Source organism: Hemibagrus wyckioides, linkage group LG05 (genome assembly GCF_019097595.1).
Source record: "Hemibagrus wyckioides isolate EC202008001 linkage group LG05, SWU_Hwy_1.0, whole genome shotgun sequence".
In the NCBI taxonomy this organism is placed as follows: Eukaryota; Metazoa; Chordata; class Actinopteri; order Siluriformes; family Bagridae; genus Hemibagrus; species Hemibagrus wyckioides.
The window spans coordinates 20,334,259-20,354,874 of record NC_080714.1 but is presented as its reverse complement, the minus strand read 5'-3'; the positions used below and the strand labels follow the sequence as shown (position 1 = coordinate 20,354,874).

Sequence of the window (20,616 nt, the reverse complement as noted above, 5' to 3'; positions counted from 1 at the left end):
TATGTTCCAGGTGTGTGAGGGCCAGATGGAGGGTTGTACTGATGGCATCATCTGTGGAGTGATTTGGACGATATGCAATGCACTAGACAGGGTGGCAACAGGTTCTTGATGTGCCTCATGACAAGCCTCGCGAAGCACTTCATAATGATGGGTGTGAGTGCAACGGGACAGTAGTCATTGAGATATAGCAACCAAAAAGATTCAAGTGAAAAAAAAAAACTAATAGAAATGTTTTAAAAAAGAGTAAAAGAGAAACCCTACAAAACTTGGTTGTGTAAGAGTGCACACCTTTAACTAATATTCTGCTCATAATACAGCACTCAGTCTACCAACTTTGCACATATTGATTTGGCAATTTCACTCTTCCTTGCAAAAATTGCAGATTTATCATATTGCAAAGGGATCTCCAGTGCACAGCTCTCTTTAAGTCATTTTCATGGATTTTTTTATAGGACTTTAATGGGATCTATGCTCTGAGTTCTGTTTGCAGCCTCTCTGGTTTCGCCTTATTCTTTTGTCAATTTTGGAAGGATGTAAGCTTTCCTCATCGATCCCTTGAGATTCTGTACATGCTTTGTAAGTTCTTTTTGGACCCTGGTTTCAGCATTCAGATTTTTTTTTTTTTTTTTAAAAGTCAAATAAAGATTTAAAAAAATAATAAAGAAACAGCTGATCTTTATTTTGGGTTAATCAGAAGCACTACACTAATTGTGCAGATTATCCCTGTCTTGGTAATGGCACACACTCTCCATGAAAGAATGCGGTCATGTGACCAGTGTGCTGTCTCTATATGTGTTCAAACAGTGCAATTGCATTAGATGCATGACTAATAGAATGTTGATATGACAGAGCTTAACAATGTAGTTCTATTGTATATATTAGTGGTAATAATATTCAAAATTCCACAAAATTACATAACAAATTATCCACTGAACAATATTTCACATGTAATTTAAAAAAAAAAAACAAAAAAAAAACTTTTAAAACACCACACTATTCTCTGTCTTGATTCATTCTGTTTGAGTTCCTCTTAGGTATAGACTTAAGTCCTCTTAAGTCTATATACCTCTGTATGAACAGAAAACAATGGTATGAATATAATTTATGCTGAGATAGTCTTAACAGTGTCTCCGAGAAGATTGGTGTTCTCAGTTTTAAAACGGAAGCTTATGTCAGTTTCATGAATGTAATAGCTAGGTTTTGCAGAGAGATGGCAGTATATTCCTTTCCAAGATCTAGAGCCCATCACTATACACAAGCAAGCCAAAAAAAGTAGTTTTTTTTTCAACCACTGTTTAATATTTTATCATTTGTATGATTATGTATATGTTCAGGTCAGGAAAAAATGAGAGGAATTTCATAATGTTCATATATAACTCAAACAACAAGCTCAAACAAAAAAAAATGTGTTGAATCAGAGCTCTGATGTAACGAATGTTTCCTGTGATTGGTTCCTGTAGTGGTTACAGCACTGCTTTTTCCTCCTGCTTATTGTGAAGACCCAGAAGTGCTCTTTCAGACCTCCTCTGCTGACTCCTACAACATGCAGCTCACCTCAAAGACTAGACACAACATTTTAGACCAGACCAAAAATGTATCGTTCCATAGCATGCTGTGCTGAGGTTAGAAAGAACTCTGGTGATGTGAAGAAAACAATGCAGACATTTGTGAGGACTCTGTCCTTTTTTCAAGGTGAATGAATTACACTTATTTATCCACTTTGTTTCAGAACATCATGTTTGATGAAGGCAGATTTTCATTACTATTTATTTAATATTTACTTTTCAAGAGTTAGTATTAATGACATATAGAATTATATGAAAAGGATATAAAACATTGACTTTTGTAACTTGCCAAATATTAAACTGAGATTTATTTTAGTAAATACAAAGAAAATGTAATATCAAGCTTTCAGTTTATTTAATATAGCAACATTTTTATTGTTGGTTACCAGTTACACTGAGGAAACATTTATAATGTTTCTCTGTTTTTTTTATGGGTTGTTGTTTTTTTAAGTTTTGATATGTGTGACAGTGAAGACCAAGGCTGAAAGCGTTTTTACTGGAACAGAAGGAGGCAGTGTGGATATCTCCTGTAAATACCCTGATGGATATCGATATACACCCATGTACTTCTGTCGTCATCCATGCTATTCTTCTGACGTCTTAATTAAATCTCAGAAGGTTGATAAGGCCATCTCTAGGGGAAGATACACTGCACTAAACATTCCATCTGGACGGACTTTCTCTGTCACCATCAGACACCTCAGATTAAAGGACTCTGGAGTTTATTACTGTGGAGTGGATAAATGGGGATATGACATATTGATTAAAGTAAAGCTTAATGTCACTAAAGGTATACATGATTGTAATTTCCTACTTCTGAATATCTGAAATAATATTTTTGATTGTATTGTAGACTTAATATGAATATATGATTTGATATAAAATTATTAGAATTATGTGCAGTAGAATGCAGTAATATTAATATATAATAATATATAAGTATATACGGCCCTGAAGTTTAAATTCAGCTCGTGAATTATTGCTTTGAGCTGAACTGTACTGCAGCTTAATGTGTTTGTGATTGATGCTACTTCATAGATGTAACAGTACCTCTGTCTACACATGCTCCAGTGTCCAGGCAGAATCAAAGATCTGAAGTTGCAGAGTTTCCCTCTGCCACAACAGTCACAACAGCTACTGCAGGTGGGGAACATGAACTCATATTCATTACGCTCTAATAACTTAATAATAATTGTTATACTAAATGTTTACTTCCTTTTATTAAAAATAACAAGAAATACCCATGACTCTTTTGAAAGTTTTGTGCAATGTTAAACAACTCAGCCTCATCACTCAATCTCAACAGACCCTGCAGCTCGGGAACATAAACTCACATTCATTCTTGATCTTAGTCACAAATAAGATGTGAATAGAAATTTAAATGAAGTTTATTTGGCAAGCAGCAGATCAGTTAATGTGTATGCAGTATAACTGTTTGATGTACAATTGAATTTTTTTTATATTAATCTGCTTGAGGCCATTAGGTTTAAAGGTTCATGAATTCATTACTTAGTTTGAGCAATAATGTAGGTTTGTAGTTTTTTATGGTTTTATATTGACTCAAAACCTTTCCTACTGTATCTACTACTGCAGCTACAGAGCAACCTGAAGGCTTCACAATGATAACAACTACTGTAAATAGTGGAAATAAATGTGTATTCTGCCCTCTACGAATAGGAAAATCCTAAAATCCCACCCTATTAGAATATGTACTATTGTGTAAAGTATATGAAGTTACATAGAGTTAAACAATAGATTTGTTTCTCTGCTTGGCAAAGCTTACATCCATGTTGATCTGAGCCATTCTGCAGCTTCAGATGACTTTTTTAAATTTTATTCTCTGCAGTTCCTACTGAGTCCACTTGTAGTCCAGTGTTGAAGCAGAATCAAAGCCCTCAGAGAGATAGCAAGTACTGCCTGTAAGACCTAAATACCTATTTGGTACACTCCAACTCGTGAACTCCTCATTATGTTTCTGTTAACCAATTAGCAACATCAGCAAAGTAATAGCTGGAATAATAATTAGATACAAATTCATTTAGACATGTAGATCCTTTTCTTGGAAAAGAGGAAGTACAAGAAGAGGAAGTACAAGAGGAATTGTTTCTAAGAAACCATGTACACTGTAGATATTTTATATGAAGAGATGTCATCCACAGCTCAAACTAAACCTTCCTTAGCAGCACATGCTTTTCTTTAATGATAGCTGTGTTATGTGTGTTATTTTCCAGTATTGTCTATTCACTTGCATTTTAATGACATTCCTAATTGACTATTTAATAAACAAAGTGTGTCCTTGAATTAATCAAACATTAAGAATTAAATGGTTAACATAAAACCTGCCGTCTCCTTCTAATGTTTACTGAATTGTGAGTAAACTGTACATGACCAATAAATATCTTGAATCTTGATAAATCTTCCAGAATTGAACCTACAGAAAGTGACTGAACTTTGAGAAGCTCCAGGGTGAAAAGATGTATTCAACTTGAACAAAAAACCAGAGGGGGTGTTACCTAAAAGCTAAACATTATGCTGGTGTCTGATACATTAGTGCATATAAGCATTTAAGAAAAAATTATGATTGCTGTTTCATTTATCTCCATTATCATCAACTTCTTTAATCAGTTTATTCTTGTTAGAAACATGGCAAAGCAGAATCCAAGGTCAAGGCTGGAATACACTCTGTATGAGATGCTTGTCCACACATGCGCTCACATAGACACACACACTTACACACATACACTTGTGGGCAGCCTGTGATCACTAATTCTTTATTCCTCACATTTAAATTCGTTAAGGTCATAACATATTATCATCATCATCTAGTCCTCCAAACAACAAGCAAAAACCCAGACTTGACCTTTTGTGTATGAAGGACACATTTTCCGAGGCCTGAGGTTTCTAAAACATCTTGTGGTAATGTGACATGTGGGCTTGTACCCAGTACTTTCGATGTGACTTTGAGTCTAATTTTATCACGTTAACTTACACCTTTTGTGCAGACACATGCATGTTATGCATTTGCAAAGTGAATGCACATTGAGCTTAACCCACACCTCATCACCACTGACTACAAACTGATACTATAGTGCCATAACGTCTGACCAAAATATTCCATGACTGCACCTGCACAAAGTGGCTGAAGTGGCTTCGCGTTCCAAGGTGAAATGGAGCATTCACCTTACAGAAAGACCACAGAGATGTTTAATCTCTGTATATTAATCTCTATTCTTCAGATATTATATTTCATTATTAAGAGACAAAACAGGCAATATATAGTGGATATAAAAAGTTTACACACCCTTGTTAAAATTGCAGGTATTTGTGATATAAAATATTAAACTAAGACAAATCATATCAGATCATTTTCCACCTTTAATGTGGTACAGCAACCAAAATGATTCAAGTGAAAAAAATATTTAATAGAAATGTTTTTTAAAAAAAAAGAGTAAAAGAGAAACCGTACAAAAACCTGGTTGTGTACACCCTTAAACTAATATTTTGCTCATAATACAGCACTCAGCCTTTAAAGAGTCTTCCAACTTTGCACATATTGATTTGGAAATTTCACTCTTCCTTGCAAAAATGATTCAGATTCATCATATTGCAAAGAGATCTCCTGTTCACAGCACACTTTAAGTGATTTTTACAGGTTTTCTATAAGACTTCTATGGTATTTGTCCTCTGAGTTGGCCAGGTCCTTTAATGTTGCCAGAGGTCTATTTGCAGCCTCTCTGGTTTTACCTTATTCTTTTGTCAATTTTGGAAGGATGTAAGCTCACCTCGTTGATACCTTGAGATCCCGTACATGCTTTTAAGCCCTTTGCAGACCATGGCTGCAGCATTCACATTTTTTAATAAGATTTTTATAAAATAATACATAAATAACCAATCTTTATTTTGGGTTAATCAGAATCACTACACTAATTGTGCAGATGATCCCTGTCTTGGTAACGGCACACGTTCTCCATGAAAGAATGGGGTCATGCAACCACTGTGCTCTCTATATGTGTTCAAACAGTGCAGTTGCATTAGATGCATGACTAGTAGAATGTTGATATGACAGAGCTCAACAATGTAGTTCTGTTGTATATATTAGTGGTAATAATATTCAAAATTCTACAAAATTACAAAACAAATTATCCACTGAACAATATTTCACATGTAATTTTTAAAAAACTTTTAAAACAACACTCTATTCTCTGTCTTGATTCATTCTGTTTGAGTTCCTCTTAAGTCTATAACTCTGTATGAACAGAAAACAATGGTATGAATATAATTTATGCTGAGATAGTCTTAACAGTGTCTCCGAGAAGATTGGTGTTCTCAGTTTTAAAACGGAAACTTATGTCAGTTTCATGAATGTAATAGCTAGGTTTTGCAGAGAGATGGCAGTACATTCCTTTCCAAGATCTAGAGCCCATCACTATACACAAGCAAGCCAAAAAAAGTAGGTTTTTTTTCAACCACTGTTTAATATTTTATCATTTGTATGATTATGTATATGTTCAGGTCAGGAAAAAATGAGAGGAATTTCATAATGTTCATATATAACTCAAACAACAAAGAAAAATGTGTTGAATCAGAGCTCTGATGTAACGAATGTTTCCTGTGTTTGGTTCCTGTAGTGGTTACAGCACTGCTTTTTCCTCCTGCTTATTGTGAAGAACCAGAAGTGCTCTTTCAGACCTCCTCTGCTGACTCCTACAACATGCAGCTCACCTCAAAGACTAGACACAACATTTTAGACCAGACCAAAAATGTATCGTTCCATAGCATGCTGTGCTGAGGTTAGAAAGAACTCTGGTGATGTGAAGAAAACAATGCAGACATTTGTGAGGACTCTGTCCTTTTTTCAAGGTGAATGAATTACACTTATTTATCCACTTTGTTTCAGAACATCATGTTTGATGAAGGCAGATTTTCATTACTATTTATGTAATATTTACAAGAGTTTTCAAGAGTTAGTATTAATGACACTTAGAATTATATGAAAAGGATATAAAACATTGACTTTTGTAACTTGCCAAATATTAAACTGAGATTTATTTTAGTAAATACAAAGAAAATGTAATATCAAGCTTTCAGTTTATTTAATATAGCAACATTTTTATTGTTGGTTACCAGTTACACTGAGGAAACATTTATAATGTTTCTCTGTTTTTTTTTTGTTTGTTTTTTTAAGTTTTGATAAGTGTGACAGTGAAGACCAAGGCTGAAAGCGTTTTTACTGGAACAGAAGGAGGCAGTGTGGATATCTCCTGTAAATACCCTGATGGATATCGATATACACCCATGTACTTCTGTCGTCATCCATGCTATTCTTCTGACGTCTTAATTAAATCTCAGAAGGTTGATAAGGCCATCTCTAGGGGAAGATACACTGCACTAAACACTCCATCTGGACGGAGTTTTTCTGTCACCATCAGACACCTCAGATTAAAGGACTCTGGAGTTTATTACTGTGGAGTGGATAAATGGGGATATGACATATTGATTAAAGTAAAGCTTAATGTCACTAAAGGTATACATGATTGTAATTTCCTACTTCTGAATATCTGAAATAATATTTATGATTGTATTGTAGATCTAATATGAATATATGATTTGATATAAAATTATCAGAATTATGTGCAGCAGAATAAATATGAAGTAATGCAGTAATATTAATATATAATAATATATAAGTATATATATAGTAATATATGAATTAATATGAATAATTTTGCAATATTCTGCTTCGGCCCTGAAGTTTAAATTCAGCTCGTGAATTACTGCCTTCATCTGAGCTGTACTGCAGCTTAATGTGTTTGTGATTGATGCTACTTCATAGACATAACAGTACCTGTGTCTACACATGCTCCAGTGTCCAGGCAGAATCAAAGGTCTGAAGTTGCAGAGTTTCCCTCTGCCACAACAGTCACAACAGCTACTGCAGGTGGGGAACATGAACTCATATTCATTTCGCTCTAATTAGACAACTCCTTGCTACGTTTTGTACAAATTTGATTGTTGTACTAAATGTTTAGTTCCTTTTATTAAAAAAGAGGAAATACCCAAATTTCCATGATGTGGAAAGTTTTGTGCAATGTAGATATTTATTTCTTTTCAGATTGTTTCACTTCATATGAACAAACTTCATCCACAACTTCTGTAGACCCACACGGTAAACAGTTCATGTTTAAAAGTCTGTTCTGCAGTATTTAATATTAATTGCCTGCTTAGAGTTTAAACTGGGTTCCTGGATAAATGTGTTATTCAAATCAAGTTGATCTTTTCACAGCTTATAGGCATCCAGAATGACTTTTTTTCACTTTTCAATTAATTTCAAGATGTTTTCAATTTTTCAATTATTTTCTTTATAACAGGACAGCTGCTTGCTGTTGGCGGAGGAGTGCTGGGCCTTCTGCTGTGCTGTGTTCTTGTAACTCTTGTGATTCTCTACAGGAAAACATCTACAAACCTCACATGTAAGTAAGAAGAGTATGATTAGAAGTACACATCCAATGTGTAATAGAAAGATTCCTTGAATAAATGTTTTTACTGGTACCATAAACAGCATGAATCTCTTTTTATTTGTTATTTAGCTTTGAAAGCACCTGCTTCTGAAATCCAAATTTCACAAGCACCACCTGATCAGGTATGTTATATTGAGTACTGAAGCTTTTCTGCTAGCACATATCTGCTTTCACTAAATGATAACTTTTCTTTGGACACTGCAGGTTAAGTATACTAACATTTTAATTCTACGCTTGGGCTATTATTTGGGCAGGGTTTTGTATGTTTTCCCTGTGTCCTCACCTCCTAAACACATACCAGTAGGTGTGTGTGTGGTGCCTTTTAATGGACCAGGTGTTTTCTGGCCTTGCACCCAGTGCTCCAAATGCACTGGACTGGATACTGTTAAGGTCTTTAGTAGTATATATATTTAAATATATAAATTATGTAAATCAGTGCAAAGAAAGCTCTTCATTTCTTAAGAACTTTCTCAAAAGTGCCTCTAAGTTGTATCTATCCATTTATACACATGCATTGAAATAGTGATGTCAGTGCTAATGGCATCCTGTATACATTAGTATATCTTGTCTATACTGAAACTAACTGCTATTTCTCTCAACCTCTTTCTTCCAAGGAGGACATTTGTCATGTGTATGATGAGATTTTGGCTGTGTATAGTTTAGGTGGTCCAGCTACAGGAGATGAATCTTCAGCCACTTACAGCACCATTCAGCTCCCTGCTTCAGCAGATAATGATTGCAGTCCATACTCTCTTGTTGCTCCTCACTGAAAAGTTACAGCACCTTATATATGTATGGTGCATAATACACAAAGGTAAAATCTGCATTTCAGGAAAATAAGCACTCTTTTAGGGACACAAATTTTCTTTCCTTTAAGCTGATGACTGTTTTATTTACACTCATATATTCCTTAAACAACAAACAAGACTTGACCTGACATGATTTGTTAGATGCACATTAAGATAAGACTGAACTTCCTGTGACAAATTAACGCACGGTCTTCTACACAGGACTTCCGGTGTGATGCATGGCATATACAGTATTACCATCCTGCATGCATGTAATGCTTCCTTTGATTCTTAATGTCTGAGTAAATGTTCAATGATTGCACCTACAAAAAGTGGCTAAACTGTGAAATGCTCCAGTGTAAAATGGTAAATTCAGTGTGGTTGACACTTTGTACATTCTGACACGATGTAGGTGTCTAACACATGAAAGGCTTCATAAAACGTAACAATCTCAGTATATTACTCTCTATGTCTGACATGGGTTTAACACAAAGCTAATAAAATCAGTTATATGTAACATGAATATCTACTTATATGACATTATCAAATCGTTTAAGACATACGAACAGTTAATTATATAGATATATCTTCTTTAAAATAAAGGTTCAAAATGGAATAAGTTCTGTACTCATGTAGTCATAAGTTCTCCCAGACATTTACGCTATTATTTAAATGTACAGGATAATTCATGCATATAATAGGACTACATTGGATGGACTATGGTGATGAAGGATGAAGGTAGAACCTATGCACACATACAAAGAGAGCAAGAGAGAAAGAGAGAGAGAGACATGGGGGGTCTGATGTTTCCTTCTCCTTCACTACACCTGTTTCCTCAGCTATATTTGAACAAAGAGTAGTCAGGAACTGTTTCTGGGAATTCCTGAGGTCTAGTTTGGGTCAAACCCTAATACTGTCTTCTGAAGAGGAACCTGAATTTGTAATATCCAATTTATGACAGTATGTATAGAGGTCATAGAAGGGGGACAGTGTAACTGAATACCCAAGGCTCATGAGTGGAATAAGGGGCCCTAAATAGTTAAATAGTATTTGGGAAGAGGAAATGGGAAGAGGGCTTGTAAGAGTATAAAACTATGTCCCATTCTCTGATTTTATAGATTGTTGCTCCAGTTGTACCAAATTGTACACAAGGCTCTTCAAGTCATTCCACAAGTTTGTGATCAGGGCTCTGACTTGGCCATTGCAGAACACTTATCTTCTGTCACCATTTCATTTACTGCCTTGGATTTGTACTTTGGGTATAATCTGATAGTTTACAATTTAAGAAGTTTAAATAAAAATCCATGCCAGTCAAACTGTTCCTATTCATTTATCCATACAACATCAAATCTTCAGTTATCTATGATTTTACGATTATAATAGATGTTGAAATTATGCAACAGTAAATCCATATAAGCAGAATCATGGTTTAAAAGAAGCAATATTTAAAAAAAAAAATCTGGTGGTGGTGTCCTATATTTTTCCTAGCCAGGAGCATAGCCAATCCTCTGGCCACCTCAGTAAAACACTATTATGTCAATAATGTAGTGATTTTAGAAGTTTGTTTGATTGTCTCACAAGAGCAAAGCAAATTGTTCTTTTTCTTTTTCAAGTTTTTCTTGACCCCAAACAATAACATGGGATTTCCTCAGTGTGTTACTAGCTATTGTTGGTTAATGGTATTGAATTTATTAGGATTGTGTACTTCATATGATAACATATACTAATGTTATGTTAGCTATGACTTTTTGTAACGTGGTTGACAACCAACTAATATTGCTTCGATTTGACCTTTTGTCATCGGATCATCGCTGGATCAAGCCTGGCCCTTGGTAAAATATCAGGCTTGACGCTGCACATATATTTCCATATAAGAATTGTGTTTTTGGATGGAGTTTTCCCTGCATACCAAATCAGGAGCTGACACAATCTTTAGTATGTTGTATAGGCTAAGTTACTGAGCCTCTGGGGTGATATGGTGCTTATTTTAATACGGTCTGGCAGCACGAACAAGAATTAATATTTGCAGGCCTCAAACCTAGTCACAGATTGTGCAGCTTGAGCCCACAAACTTAATCCAGGTAGCAGATAAGATTCCAATGCTTCAACTTTCTTCTCAATACTAGCCACATGATGCCATTTTCTATGGGTGCACATTATCATTTTACCCCACACCCCAATAAAGTAATCCGATCTAACCTGGCCACCCCTCTTTGTATAACGTCTGGCTACACCCTGCGCAAATATTTCAAATATAAACATATTTAATGTGTTTTAGGGTGGGCTTTTCCTTGTATAGCAAATGCATATCAACAGATTGTACAAAAGTGTACCAGTATATATAAAATAAGTAAAATAACCAGCGAAGGCAGTTACACTGTAGGTGTATAAACTGTTAACTAAGTGCACACGTGCCTTCACACTGTCGTTTTAATACGTGAGGAGTGCCGTGTGTGTGTGTGCGCGTGCTGCTCGGGTCAGAGTCTCCGCCGTTGCCCTTTTAAGGACGCTGTGGGAAGCAGGAGAATGACGTTTACAGGCGCGAGCTCGGAGTCGCTGCTCTCAGCGCCAGGCGGAGCGGCGAGAAACAACGCACGGTGAGTTCCACGGCTAACTTTATCTCTTCATCAAACTTGGTCGTGTGTACGAGTCTGTCCCGAGACAGCGCCATACCCACGAACAACAGTCACAGTAACAGAGTTTCGAGTGAATATGAACAGCTTCAAAACTTAAAAAAACAGAAAAATACGGTGTTACTGAGGCGCGCGGCCGGCGCAAAGCTAGTGAGCTAAGGTAGCTAGCAGGCGTCGCTAGTCCCGTATAAACACACCACAGTGTTTGGTTAGCTAGCTAGCTAGCCTGCACTGGTCGGGGTTAGCAAGCTAAAGCTGAAAGAGTGGCGCTCAAATATGGCGGCGGAAGATGAGATGCCGCTACACATTTAGCGACAACTTTCTGTGTGGTCTTCAGAGACGTATCTGGTGTATTGTGGTCTAAAGGGTTGCCCAGAGATGACAGCTGGAGGGAAATAAAACTTGCGTAGCTTCCCAGTGCAACTAGGTGTGCGTTATCTAGCTAAGTTAGTTAGCTAGCTAGCTGGTCGTCAGATAGCTGTCCCCATTGAGTTCGGCTTTAGCTAACCTAGCAAAAACTTCTTTAAAGCATTTCTGTTTATAGCTAATCAGCGTATAACGTTTAGAAATTGGCTTTCATATTAATCACTAGATCACTTTTCACAGAGCCTTGTTACCAATTTACTTTGTTTTTGTTAAAATGGACGAAACCTGCCATGGTTTAGCTCTGTTACAGTTACAACAGACAGTTATTTCTTTGCTAGTTATTTACATATGAATGTTTTCATGTTGTAGTTCTAACTAACCAGTGAGTGATTTACACACACACACACACACACACACACACACACACAACTCTTGCCCATATGCTTTTGAAGTTTTGTAATGAATTATACTAATCATGGCACTGATGCTCTGGTGGGCGTTTCTCACAGTATCTTATTATTATTATTATTATTATTATTATTATTATTATTATTATTGTTATTATTGTTATTATTTACTGGTAGTGGTAGTAGGTGCAGTCTGTTATGGTGTTTCTTTGGACTGGCTCAGACCACTGTAATACATTTGGCAGATATTATTGTTATTGATTTTTGCTAATGATGTTTGAAACATTTAAGGATGTAGTATGTGCATTCCTATCTGTAGTTCTGTATTTTATTTTAACTATTCCTTCATTGTGTAAGTGAGCAATTTTTTTTTTTTTCCCCTGGAAGTTGGAGAAGTTGCAAGTAAAACCAGAATTTTGCAGGCCTTTAATGTGTATCCTATTGTGTAGTTCTATGAATGCTTGCAAAAGTTGCAGAAGTAAAACTGTCTGATTCGTAAAAATAAGAAAACACGTGAATTGTAGGAATGTCCATTAGGTTTTTTTTTTTTTTTTTTTTGGACACATGCGTATACATAAGACAATGAATGATAGTTTATTTTTGCTTTAAACGTTTCAGAATAGCAGTTAATTAAAAAATTGCAAAACAAATGTTCTTATTTCTGACCAAATGTAACCAGTCTCTGTAGTACATGTATATAGATGTGTTCAGTGATAATCATGACATTAAATGAAATGCCTCAACAAGTTTAATCATACCTGTTGGTTGGCATATGTTACTTTTATTTAGTTTGGTTGAACACACAAACTGTTTTTTAGTTTGTTTTCAGCTCTCGATTCGTGTCACACACAAATTCTAGTCATGTATGCAAGGTTAATCATGGGTGCTGACTGTCATGGTGCTAATTATGGCTAGGCTGCCTAACAAAGATTAACTGAAGGCCTGTAATAAATTGCCAAGCCATTAAAGATTCATCAGACAAACTCCCTTATTTTTTGGGTTTAATCCAGGTGTGTCCAGCTCTGTCCACGGTGCTGTATGGTCAGATATGTCTAATAATGTTAATAATTTGTTGGACCATATCTGCTTAGTAGTGTGTAAATACCAGGAAGCCTCTCGAGCGCTTAGCAACCTCTCACAGTGGCATTTAATAATGTTCACTGGTTACACAGGCAGCTGAACAGATGATCCTGACAGCGGCCTGTCTGATTCACTAACACCCTTCAACTGTTCATTACAGGTTTGTAACATGATGTAACCTGGTTTAATATAGGCCTTGCTCATGATTACTTTGAGCAGAGCAATACAACGTGCTTGTGCTAGAGCATGTATGCTGTATTTTTTATTTATTTATTTTTTTAAGAACTTTGACTTATTAGGATGGAAGGAGTTTTCAGAGTGTTTAAGGCTTTGGTTTCAGTGATGCTATTTTAAGTTCATGTTGCTGTCTTTATTCCTGGGATTTGTGTGTGTGTGTTGCATTTTATATTCATGGACTCTTTGTCTATCTTTGATGCATCTGATCTTATATTACATATGGAGAGAGCTCAACAAATGCACATACACTTTTGATTGTGTGGCCTGTAAAATGGACTGTACCTAAAGACCTGAGATCATATTCACAGATTTTCTTTCAAGAAATTAAATGCAGAACTAAAAGTTCCTAGGGGTAAAAATGTTTAAATTTGTTTAAAAATGCACTTATCTTAAACATTGTTTGTTTTGTTGAGGATAGTTCATCTGTAATTAATGCAGTATTTTTGTGTGTGGGAAAATAAAAGGTTACTGTTACTGTGTGTTGAATCGATTGCCAGTCTGTATTTGTGGCACATTGGAAACTGATTAGAGGATTTATTTATTTATTTTTTGGCCACTTTATGTGGTAGGTTTAATGAAAAAGTAAGCTATTTCTTATTTTGTCAAAGCAATTAAAACAATGCTGTTTGCTTAGGTTTTAGAGCTAAAATGTTTTGTGAATTACTCGTAGTATTTTTAAAAAAAAAAAAAAAAAAAAAAAAAGAGGACTTTCTCAAATTGACCGCTCAGAGCAGCCTTTTCTATATGGCCTCTGGCTTTTTCTTTTTATGCGTCGCAAGGGCATGTCAGAAAATGATGTGTTCAGTGTGACTGATGTCCAAACATAAAATATATCTGAGGCTTGTCTGGTTTCAGTGGTCAGGGATTCTGGTTGATTTGTATGTAGACACAGACCTGTTATAAGCCATATAGTGGTGACCCGTTTTCATTTTGTCTCGATCTTGGTATGTAAAATACGGCAAATAGAATAATGAACTTTTTGATGATTCTTTTAAATATCCCTAATATCAAGCATTAGCTTGAATCAGGAATTATCATAAATACATGTACACAATTATGCAATACCAAGCTCATGGGAGCACACGAATGTATTAAAAACATGTAATATATCAATGTTATAAAAACATGATCTACCCAATTCTAAGCCAAAATCATGATCACTATTTCATGAAGAATTCATGAAGTGAATCACTAACACTAGGTGACTTTTTTTATTTTAGTAGAACCTTGTTCCCTGTGTGGCTTTGTGTAGGTTAGACTGTAGGGATTACCAGTCGCATTTTTAGAACTGATTACAACAGGCATCTAGATTTTGTCTCTCCTTGGCCATGTTGCACAGTATTGACAAAAACGTGATCACATTGCCAAACAAGCAAATTGCTCATCTGAAAATGGATGTATACATTCACAATATGTTATAGTCAACAATTAGCTGGGTATATTTAGGGTCTATAACTTGAAAAGTGCCAGAGCCATAATTTCTGTTGTCAAGAGATATAGCAAAGATTGTGCATACTTGAAATTATAATGTGTTCAGGTTTGCACTGAAAAAACTTGAAAACCCTGACTTAGTTTTACTTTTGGTAAACAGTTTTCCTTAGTAAAGGAAAAAAGTGATGCACCATAATGAAATAAGTTCATCACCCTGCTGATAACTGATCACCTAGGCCTAGTATGTTGCCACCAAAACTAGCACGTGTATATTTAAAAAAAAAAAAAAAGGGGGGGGGGGGTTAATAAAAAATAGCCAAGTGATTGACAAACCATTTATGGGTTACAGACAACATAACTGATGACTGAGAATAAAGGCTGCTTCTGGATTTTATGGACTATTGAGTGAATGCAGGTGTGGAACAGTAATCTCTTGTTCTGGGTCTTCTGGTCCATACGGGAATGTTTCTGTAGGTGGTGAGCTATTTACTGTGGGCTTAGATATCCATGAGCTTGACTTTTTGTTAATCTAACTTCTTTTTCTTTTTCTTTTTTTAAAACTTAAAGTCTGTTTATTCCTGAAAGTCAATCAAGCTACATAAACTTGTTTTAATTAAAAGTTCTTGGTTTATTTTACTAGTACAAATGTAACCATGAGTCAATAATTGAAAACACAGATACAGTCACTTGTTGCTGTTGAGTTTTCTTTTCCTGTTACCTGTTTTAGTTGAGGTATCCTGCATACATCCTGTGTGTGTGTTTAGGCAGGACGTTTGAGTTTCTTTGCACACTCCCCAGGCTGCTGTATAGGGTGTGGCCAATCCTCACACTCAGAAAAACCCCAAAGTTTGAGCAGTTGAAGATCACTGTGGATAGTGTTCAGCATTATGAACTAGACATTGGCTTCTCTCTCTTTTTGATATGATATTTGATATTTTTGAATTGTGTGCACTAGTATAATTTGTTTTGGTGTATGTCCAAAAGCAGCCAAAGTGTGGTGCTGTACTGTACAATACACTATTGACCATCAGTTTCACAGTTATGATATTTCAGAAGATAATTTGTAAAAGGACTGGTCACGGAGCTCACAAAACATTTCCTAGTAAGCTTTATTGGTCATGCATCAGTTAGAATGCACAAAATGTTAATGTAGCCTTACTACTAATATATTCAAGTCTCCTTTATATGTAACATGGTGTGATGGAATAGATAAAAGCAATGTAACCTGAAAAGATTGAAAGTTTAAAATATGATTCATGCACTTTAACTTTTTGTTTTGTCTTTAAAGCCAAAAATGGTTTCCATCTGATTTATTTAATCCGTTGCCAGTTTACGACAGCTGTGTGCGAGTGAGTGAGAGAGATAAAGCAGCATAATAAGCGCTATTTGCAAACACTTTAGACTTTTATCAGTAGTGCAAAACAGTTATTAGTCTCCAGTTTACTGCTCTACTATTTTGTTGCCATTTATCAAACAGCCAGCTTATCTACATGGCTGCCATTGATACAGAGCTGCTGCTAACATGCATGCATGTGCAAGACTGCTGACCATTTCACACTTACCATAACTTTGTTCCTTCCTAATACATAGCACTAGAAGTGTCAGAGCTTTAACAGCACCCAGCAATTGTAGTAGCATGTTCGGGTATGTTCAAGCCCACACAGTTAGAATACACTTAATACACCATTCTATTACTGTTGCTGTCTGTGTCCTTTAATTAATATGATATTAATTATGATATTTATATTATAATGAATATGATATTTCAGTTTAAATCTGTATCTTGTCTAGATGTGTAATACGGCACATTTTAGTTTTATACAGATTCACTTTAATACAAGTGCTTATTTGTTTCCTGGTGAAAGAGGACAATGCTTGCTTCGTGCCACTCTGCCATCTCGCTCCCATGCAGGGGCGTGCATTAGCAATGCTAATGATCTGTGTGTGTGGTTGGCACTGCTAGACTGTATGTAATGAGCAGTATTTCTATACCGTCTTTATTTAGTTAGGTTTGCTGAAAAGTATTTGATGTTAAATTTGGTCTCACAGCCCTATGCAAGACATCATTGATTTAATTTTCTTTAGCTCATATTTCTTCTACTGCATTATTTTAGTTCCTGACTTACCACATTATTCTAGTTGCAAACGCACGTACACACACACACACACAAGCCATTACCAAGACTCTGTTAACAAGCGGGGATTAACATGTAACAGTCCTTCACTGTCACTAAGTGAAAATCCCCACCAAAAACAAGAATTATGCATTGGCTTATTTCTCATGTCAAAACACCCATGCTGTTATTTATTTATTTTGCTGTTTTATCAGGGGGCTATAATTACATTAACTGCTATCCTATAGCATGTCATAGAGTCAACTTATAGGATGTTAATTGCAACTCTCACCATCATCTGTCTGTTTTTTCAACTAGAAATAAGTCAAACTGCCACGTATGTTCCAGTATTACAATTGAATGTACTAATGTAGTTCCTTTTTCACTGCACCTAATCACTGCTTTGAATGACCACTAACTTCTATTAAAATGAAATAAGGAGCAATGCTTGTTTTTTTATGTAGGTTGGGGGCATATTCATATATTCTGGATGGCTTGATAAAAGGGTCATGATGAAAATGCAGATGCATCTGTGTCTCTTGAATTCATATTTTTTTTTTTATATAAATAAACAACTTGTGTGTGACTAAGGGTTTAGTGGGGCGTAGTAAATGTGAGCGATGCCAAATGATTTTGAGAGGGGAAAGAGAGTGTAGGTTTGCTGTCCTTATATGGCTTGTTCAGCATGAAATGGAGCGGGGAGAGACCCAGAGTAAGCAAGCAAGTGAGTGGTTTTAAATTTGTCACTGATTCATTTCTGTTATCTGTTATGTTATTGCTAGGGAGCTTTCAGGAAAACACAAAATAAGGGGCAGAACTAGTGCAACATATTGAGTCAAACAGTCATACCATCATATGATGCCACTTATCTTCAATTTAATTTATGGCCTAATGTAACCAAAGGTCATTCACATGTCCAAAAATTTTGCTGAGTTTCTGAAATAATTTTGGAAAAATCTTCACTGACTTTCTGGGACTGAAAGCGAGTGCAAAAGAGTCAAGAATGAGCATCAATCAAATGTCCTGGCTAAGCTAGAGGCTTGTTTTGACAACTTGGTGGAGATGTAAATGAGAGAGGAGAAGAAGGCAGGAATTGAAATAGAAGTCTGAAACTTGCAGACTCTGTGTATTAATGGCAACCAGGACTGAAACCATAAAACGTTCCCTTTTGACCTCTTCCTCTAACGTTTAAAACCATTTTTTGTAACACAGTCTACATTTCACTGTATTCACCAAATCATCTGTACTTTCTAAGTTTATTTTTTGTTTTATTAATTATTGTATTGCTAATATGATTGATTCCCATCATGAAGAAAGTAAACAAATATATCATGATTTCATAAGCTCATCATGAGTTCATAAACAGCTGAACTGGCTTTCATGCTTATATCTGTTCTCTCTGTTTGCAGGCTGTAGAGGTGTGTGCCGAGAGACCCCAGCATGCGTGAATATAAGCTTGTGGTCTTGGGCTCTGGAGGTGTGGGGAAATCTGCACTGGTAAGAGGAAAACACGAATGCTAATCTATAGTACATGCTGCTGCTGATCTTCAAATGTGTCAAACCAATTTTTGAAGACTCTTGCAGGTTTATTAAATTAGCTACCAAACGTACACTGTTATTAGATCAGGTCACTGTTCATTGGTGCATAAAATAATTTTCATTTGTTTTGGAGTGTACAAGTGCAGCCATGCTGTGAAGTTGCCTAATAGTGGTTATTTCTGCTTCTGTTTTTCTTAACAGACAGTGCAGTTTGTTCAGGGAATATTTGTGGAAAAATATGATCCGACAATAGAAGACTCATATAGGAAGGTAAGGTTTTGACAGTGTATATTTCATATGTGGGTTTTTTTTTTTTTTTTTCCAGTTTCTTTTTCAGTAATTTGCAAAATTAGTGTTTAAGAAAACACTAAATAACATCCCTTTCTATCTTCAAGCCTGCAACAATGTGATACCAATAAGCAATAGTATGTATTCCACAAATCACCACATCTGTGGAATCGATATATGAAAATGCTAGGAAAGAGATTTCATTGCCGACTTTGCAAGAGTAGAAGGAACAGTTATAACTAAATCAGTGTAAAAACTATACCAGTCGGTATAGTTGATTTATGTGTGAAGGAACCTCCGTCTAGAGATCTGAAACATTTGTCCCACATAGATGTGGGTACGTACCAGTACCCACAGGAACCACTGAAAGAAAAAAAAAAAACCATAGGTGATTGTTACACTCATACAGATGCAGGCTGTCAAATATGAAGCTTGAGACAAAGACAGTCCATGTTTACTTTACTTATTTATTTATTCATTCCTCTTCAGTTCATCTTCTTAACCTTAACACAGTGCCTGAGTATCTGAGTAATCTTGTATCAGTTACCTGTGACTAATCTGTGCTCTTGTGTTTGCTTACATTTGCTTTAACCTTTTTTGGCGCATTCTTACATATTCTGGTTCTCATTCTAGCAAGTAGAAGTGGATGGACAGCAATGCATGCTAGAAATCCTTGACACAGCAGGCACAGTAAGTGAAGTTTGTTGGTTTATTTATTTATTTATTTTTTACAGTATACTTTTGTTCATTACAACACAGTAAAACCTAAAACCAGTGCAATAACCCAGATTAAAATGACATGCAGTAAGATGGTCACTTAAGAATTTTGAGACTCCTAGTTCAATTATTAAATAATTCAGTTCTGATGAGCCTGGTAAATTTAGTGGTTATTTTTCACTGCTGTGGTTGAGGCTCTTTAAACACTGTTGCATTTGTATGTGTTGTTATAGGAGCAGTTTACAGCGATGAGGGACCTGTATATGAAGAACGGACAGGGCTTCGCCCTGGTCTACTCCATCACAGCACAGTCCACCTTTAATGACCTTCAGGACCTGAGAGAACAGATCTTAAGAGTCAAAGACACAGAGGATGTGAGCACTACTATGGAATTATTTATTTATTTTTAACCATATCTGAGCCTGAACCTAAGCCTAACTGAGACTGAACCTGAGAAACCAGAGGTCTCATTTAATAATCTACTTTACACAGAAAATGCTGTTAAATATATACAGTGGAACCTTGGATTGTGAGCGTAATTCGTTCCGGAAAAGTGCTCGTAATCCAATAAGCTCGTATAGCAAAGCGAATTTTGCCATAGGAAATAATGTGAAGTCGGATGATCTGTTGCACATACCCAAAAGTATTCATATGAAATTCATTTTTAATGGTATTTTATATACAAATTATTGTCCCTAATATCTGAAACAAATAACAATGATTAATTTACTTCTAGCGTAATCATCTCTTTCTTCTTGTCACCTTCCTTTTTTGGATTTTTCTTCATGGGGCCATTGTTGCAGTACTAAAGAAATCACTACACTTGGACGTAAAATATGAAAAAGTTTTACACACTCACACGTTGTTACAATGCTATAGTAAACAGTACGCTCGCGCGGATGTTGTCTGTATGAGAGATTCACGCCGACTGAG

The 20,616-nt window shown here is 35.7% G+C and overlaps 2 protein-coding genes across 5 annotated transcripts in view; both read left to right on the top strand.

Annotated features, from left to right (window-relative positions):
* Positions 1 to 1,507: 1,507 nt before the first annotated feature.
* Positions 1,508 to 10,372, top strand: LOC131353198 (CMRF35-like molecule 1). Of its 4 annotated transcripts, none has more exons than XM_058390019.1 (10): positions 1,508 to 1,692; positions 2,017 to 2,355; positions 2,604 to 2,708; positions 6,194 to 6,425; positions 6,751 to 7,089; positions 7,399 to 7,503; positions 7,678 to 7,731; positions 7,934 to 8,035; positions 8,153 to 8,205; positions 8,742 to 10,372. In XM_058390019.1, the coding sequence occupies exons 4-10, from the start codon at positions 6,326 to 6,328 to the stop codon at positions 8,766 to 8,768; spliced, it is 780 nt and encodes a 259-aa protein (XP_058246002.1). In that variant the 5' UTR covers positions 1,508 to 1,692; positions 2,017 to 2,355; positions 2,604 to 2,708; positions 6,194 to 6,325; the 3' UTR covers positions 8,769 to 10,372. The 4 variants fall into 4 exon arrangements, with proteins under 4 accessions (XP_058246002.1, XP_058246001.1, XP_058246000.1 ...); XM_058390018.1 differs by having other exon boundaries at positions 7,432 to 7,503; positions 8,698 to 10,371; XM_058390017.1 differs by having other exon boundaries at positions 2,637 to 2,708; positions 8,698 to 10,366.
* Positions 10,373 to 11,339: 967 nt separating this feature from the next.
* rap1aa (RAP1A, member of RAS oncogene family a) overlaps positions 11,340 to 20,616 on the top strand; it is a 13,883-nt gene continuing 4,606 nt past the window's right edge. Inside the window, exons 1-5 of the mRNA XM_058390020.1 lie at positions 11,340 to 11,468; positions 18,549 to 18,636; positions 18,880 to 18,948; positions 19,600 to 19,656; positions 19,917 to 20,057. Coding sequence (XP_058246003.1) covers positions 18,580 to 18,636; positions 18,880 to 18,948; positions 19,600 to 19,656; positions 19,917 to 20,057 — 324 coding nt within the window. The 5' untranslated portion in view covers positions 11,340 to 11,468; positions 18,549 to 18,579. The remainder of the gene's footprint in view (positions 11,469 to 18,548; positions 18,637 to 18,879; positions 18,949 to 19,599; positions 19,657 to 19,916; positions 20,058 to 20,616) is intronic.

Coding starts and splice junctions, on each gene's coding strand:
- LOC131353198 (XM_058390017.1), top strand. CDS start 6,326: ATGTATCGTTCCATAGCATGCTGTGCTGAGGTTAGAAAGAACTCTGGT. Junction 7,732..7,933: donor AACTTCTGTAGACCCACACG/GTAAACAGTTCA, acceptor TCTTTATAACAG/GACAGCTGCTTGCTGTTGGC. Junction 8,036..8,152: donor AACATCTACAAACCTCACAT/GTAAGTAAGAAG, acceptor TTTGTTATTTAG/CTTTGAAAGCACCTGCTTCT.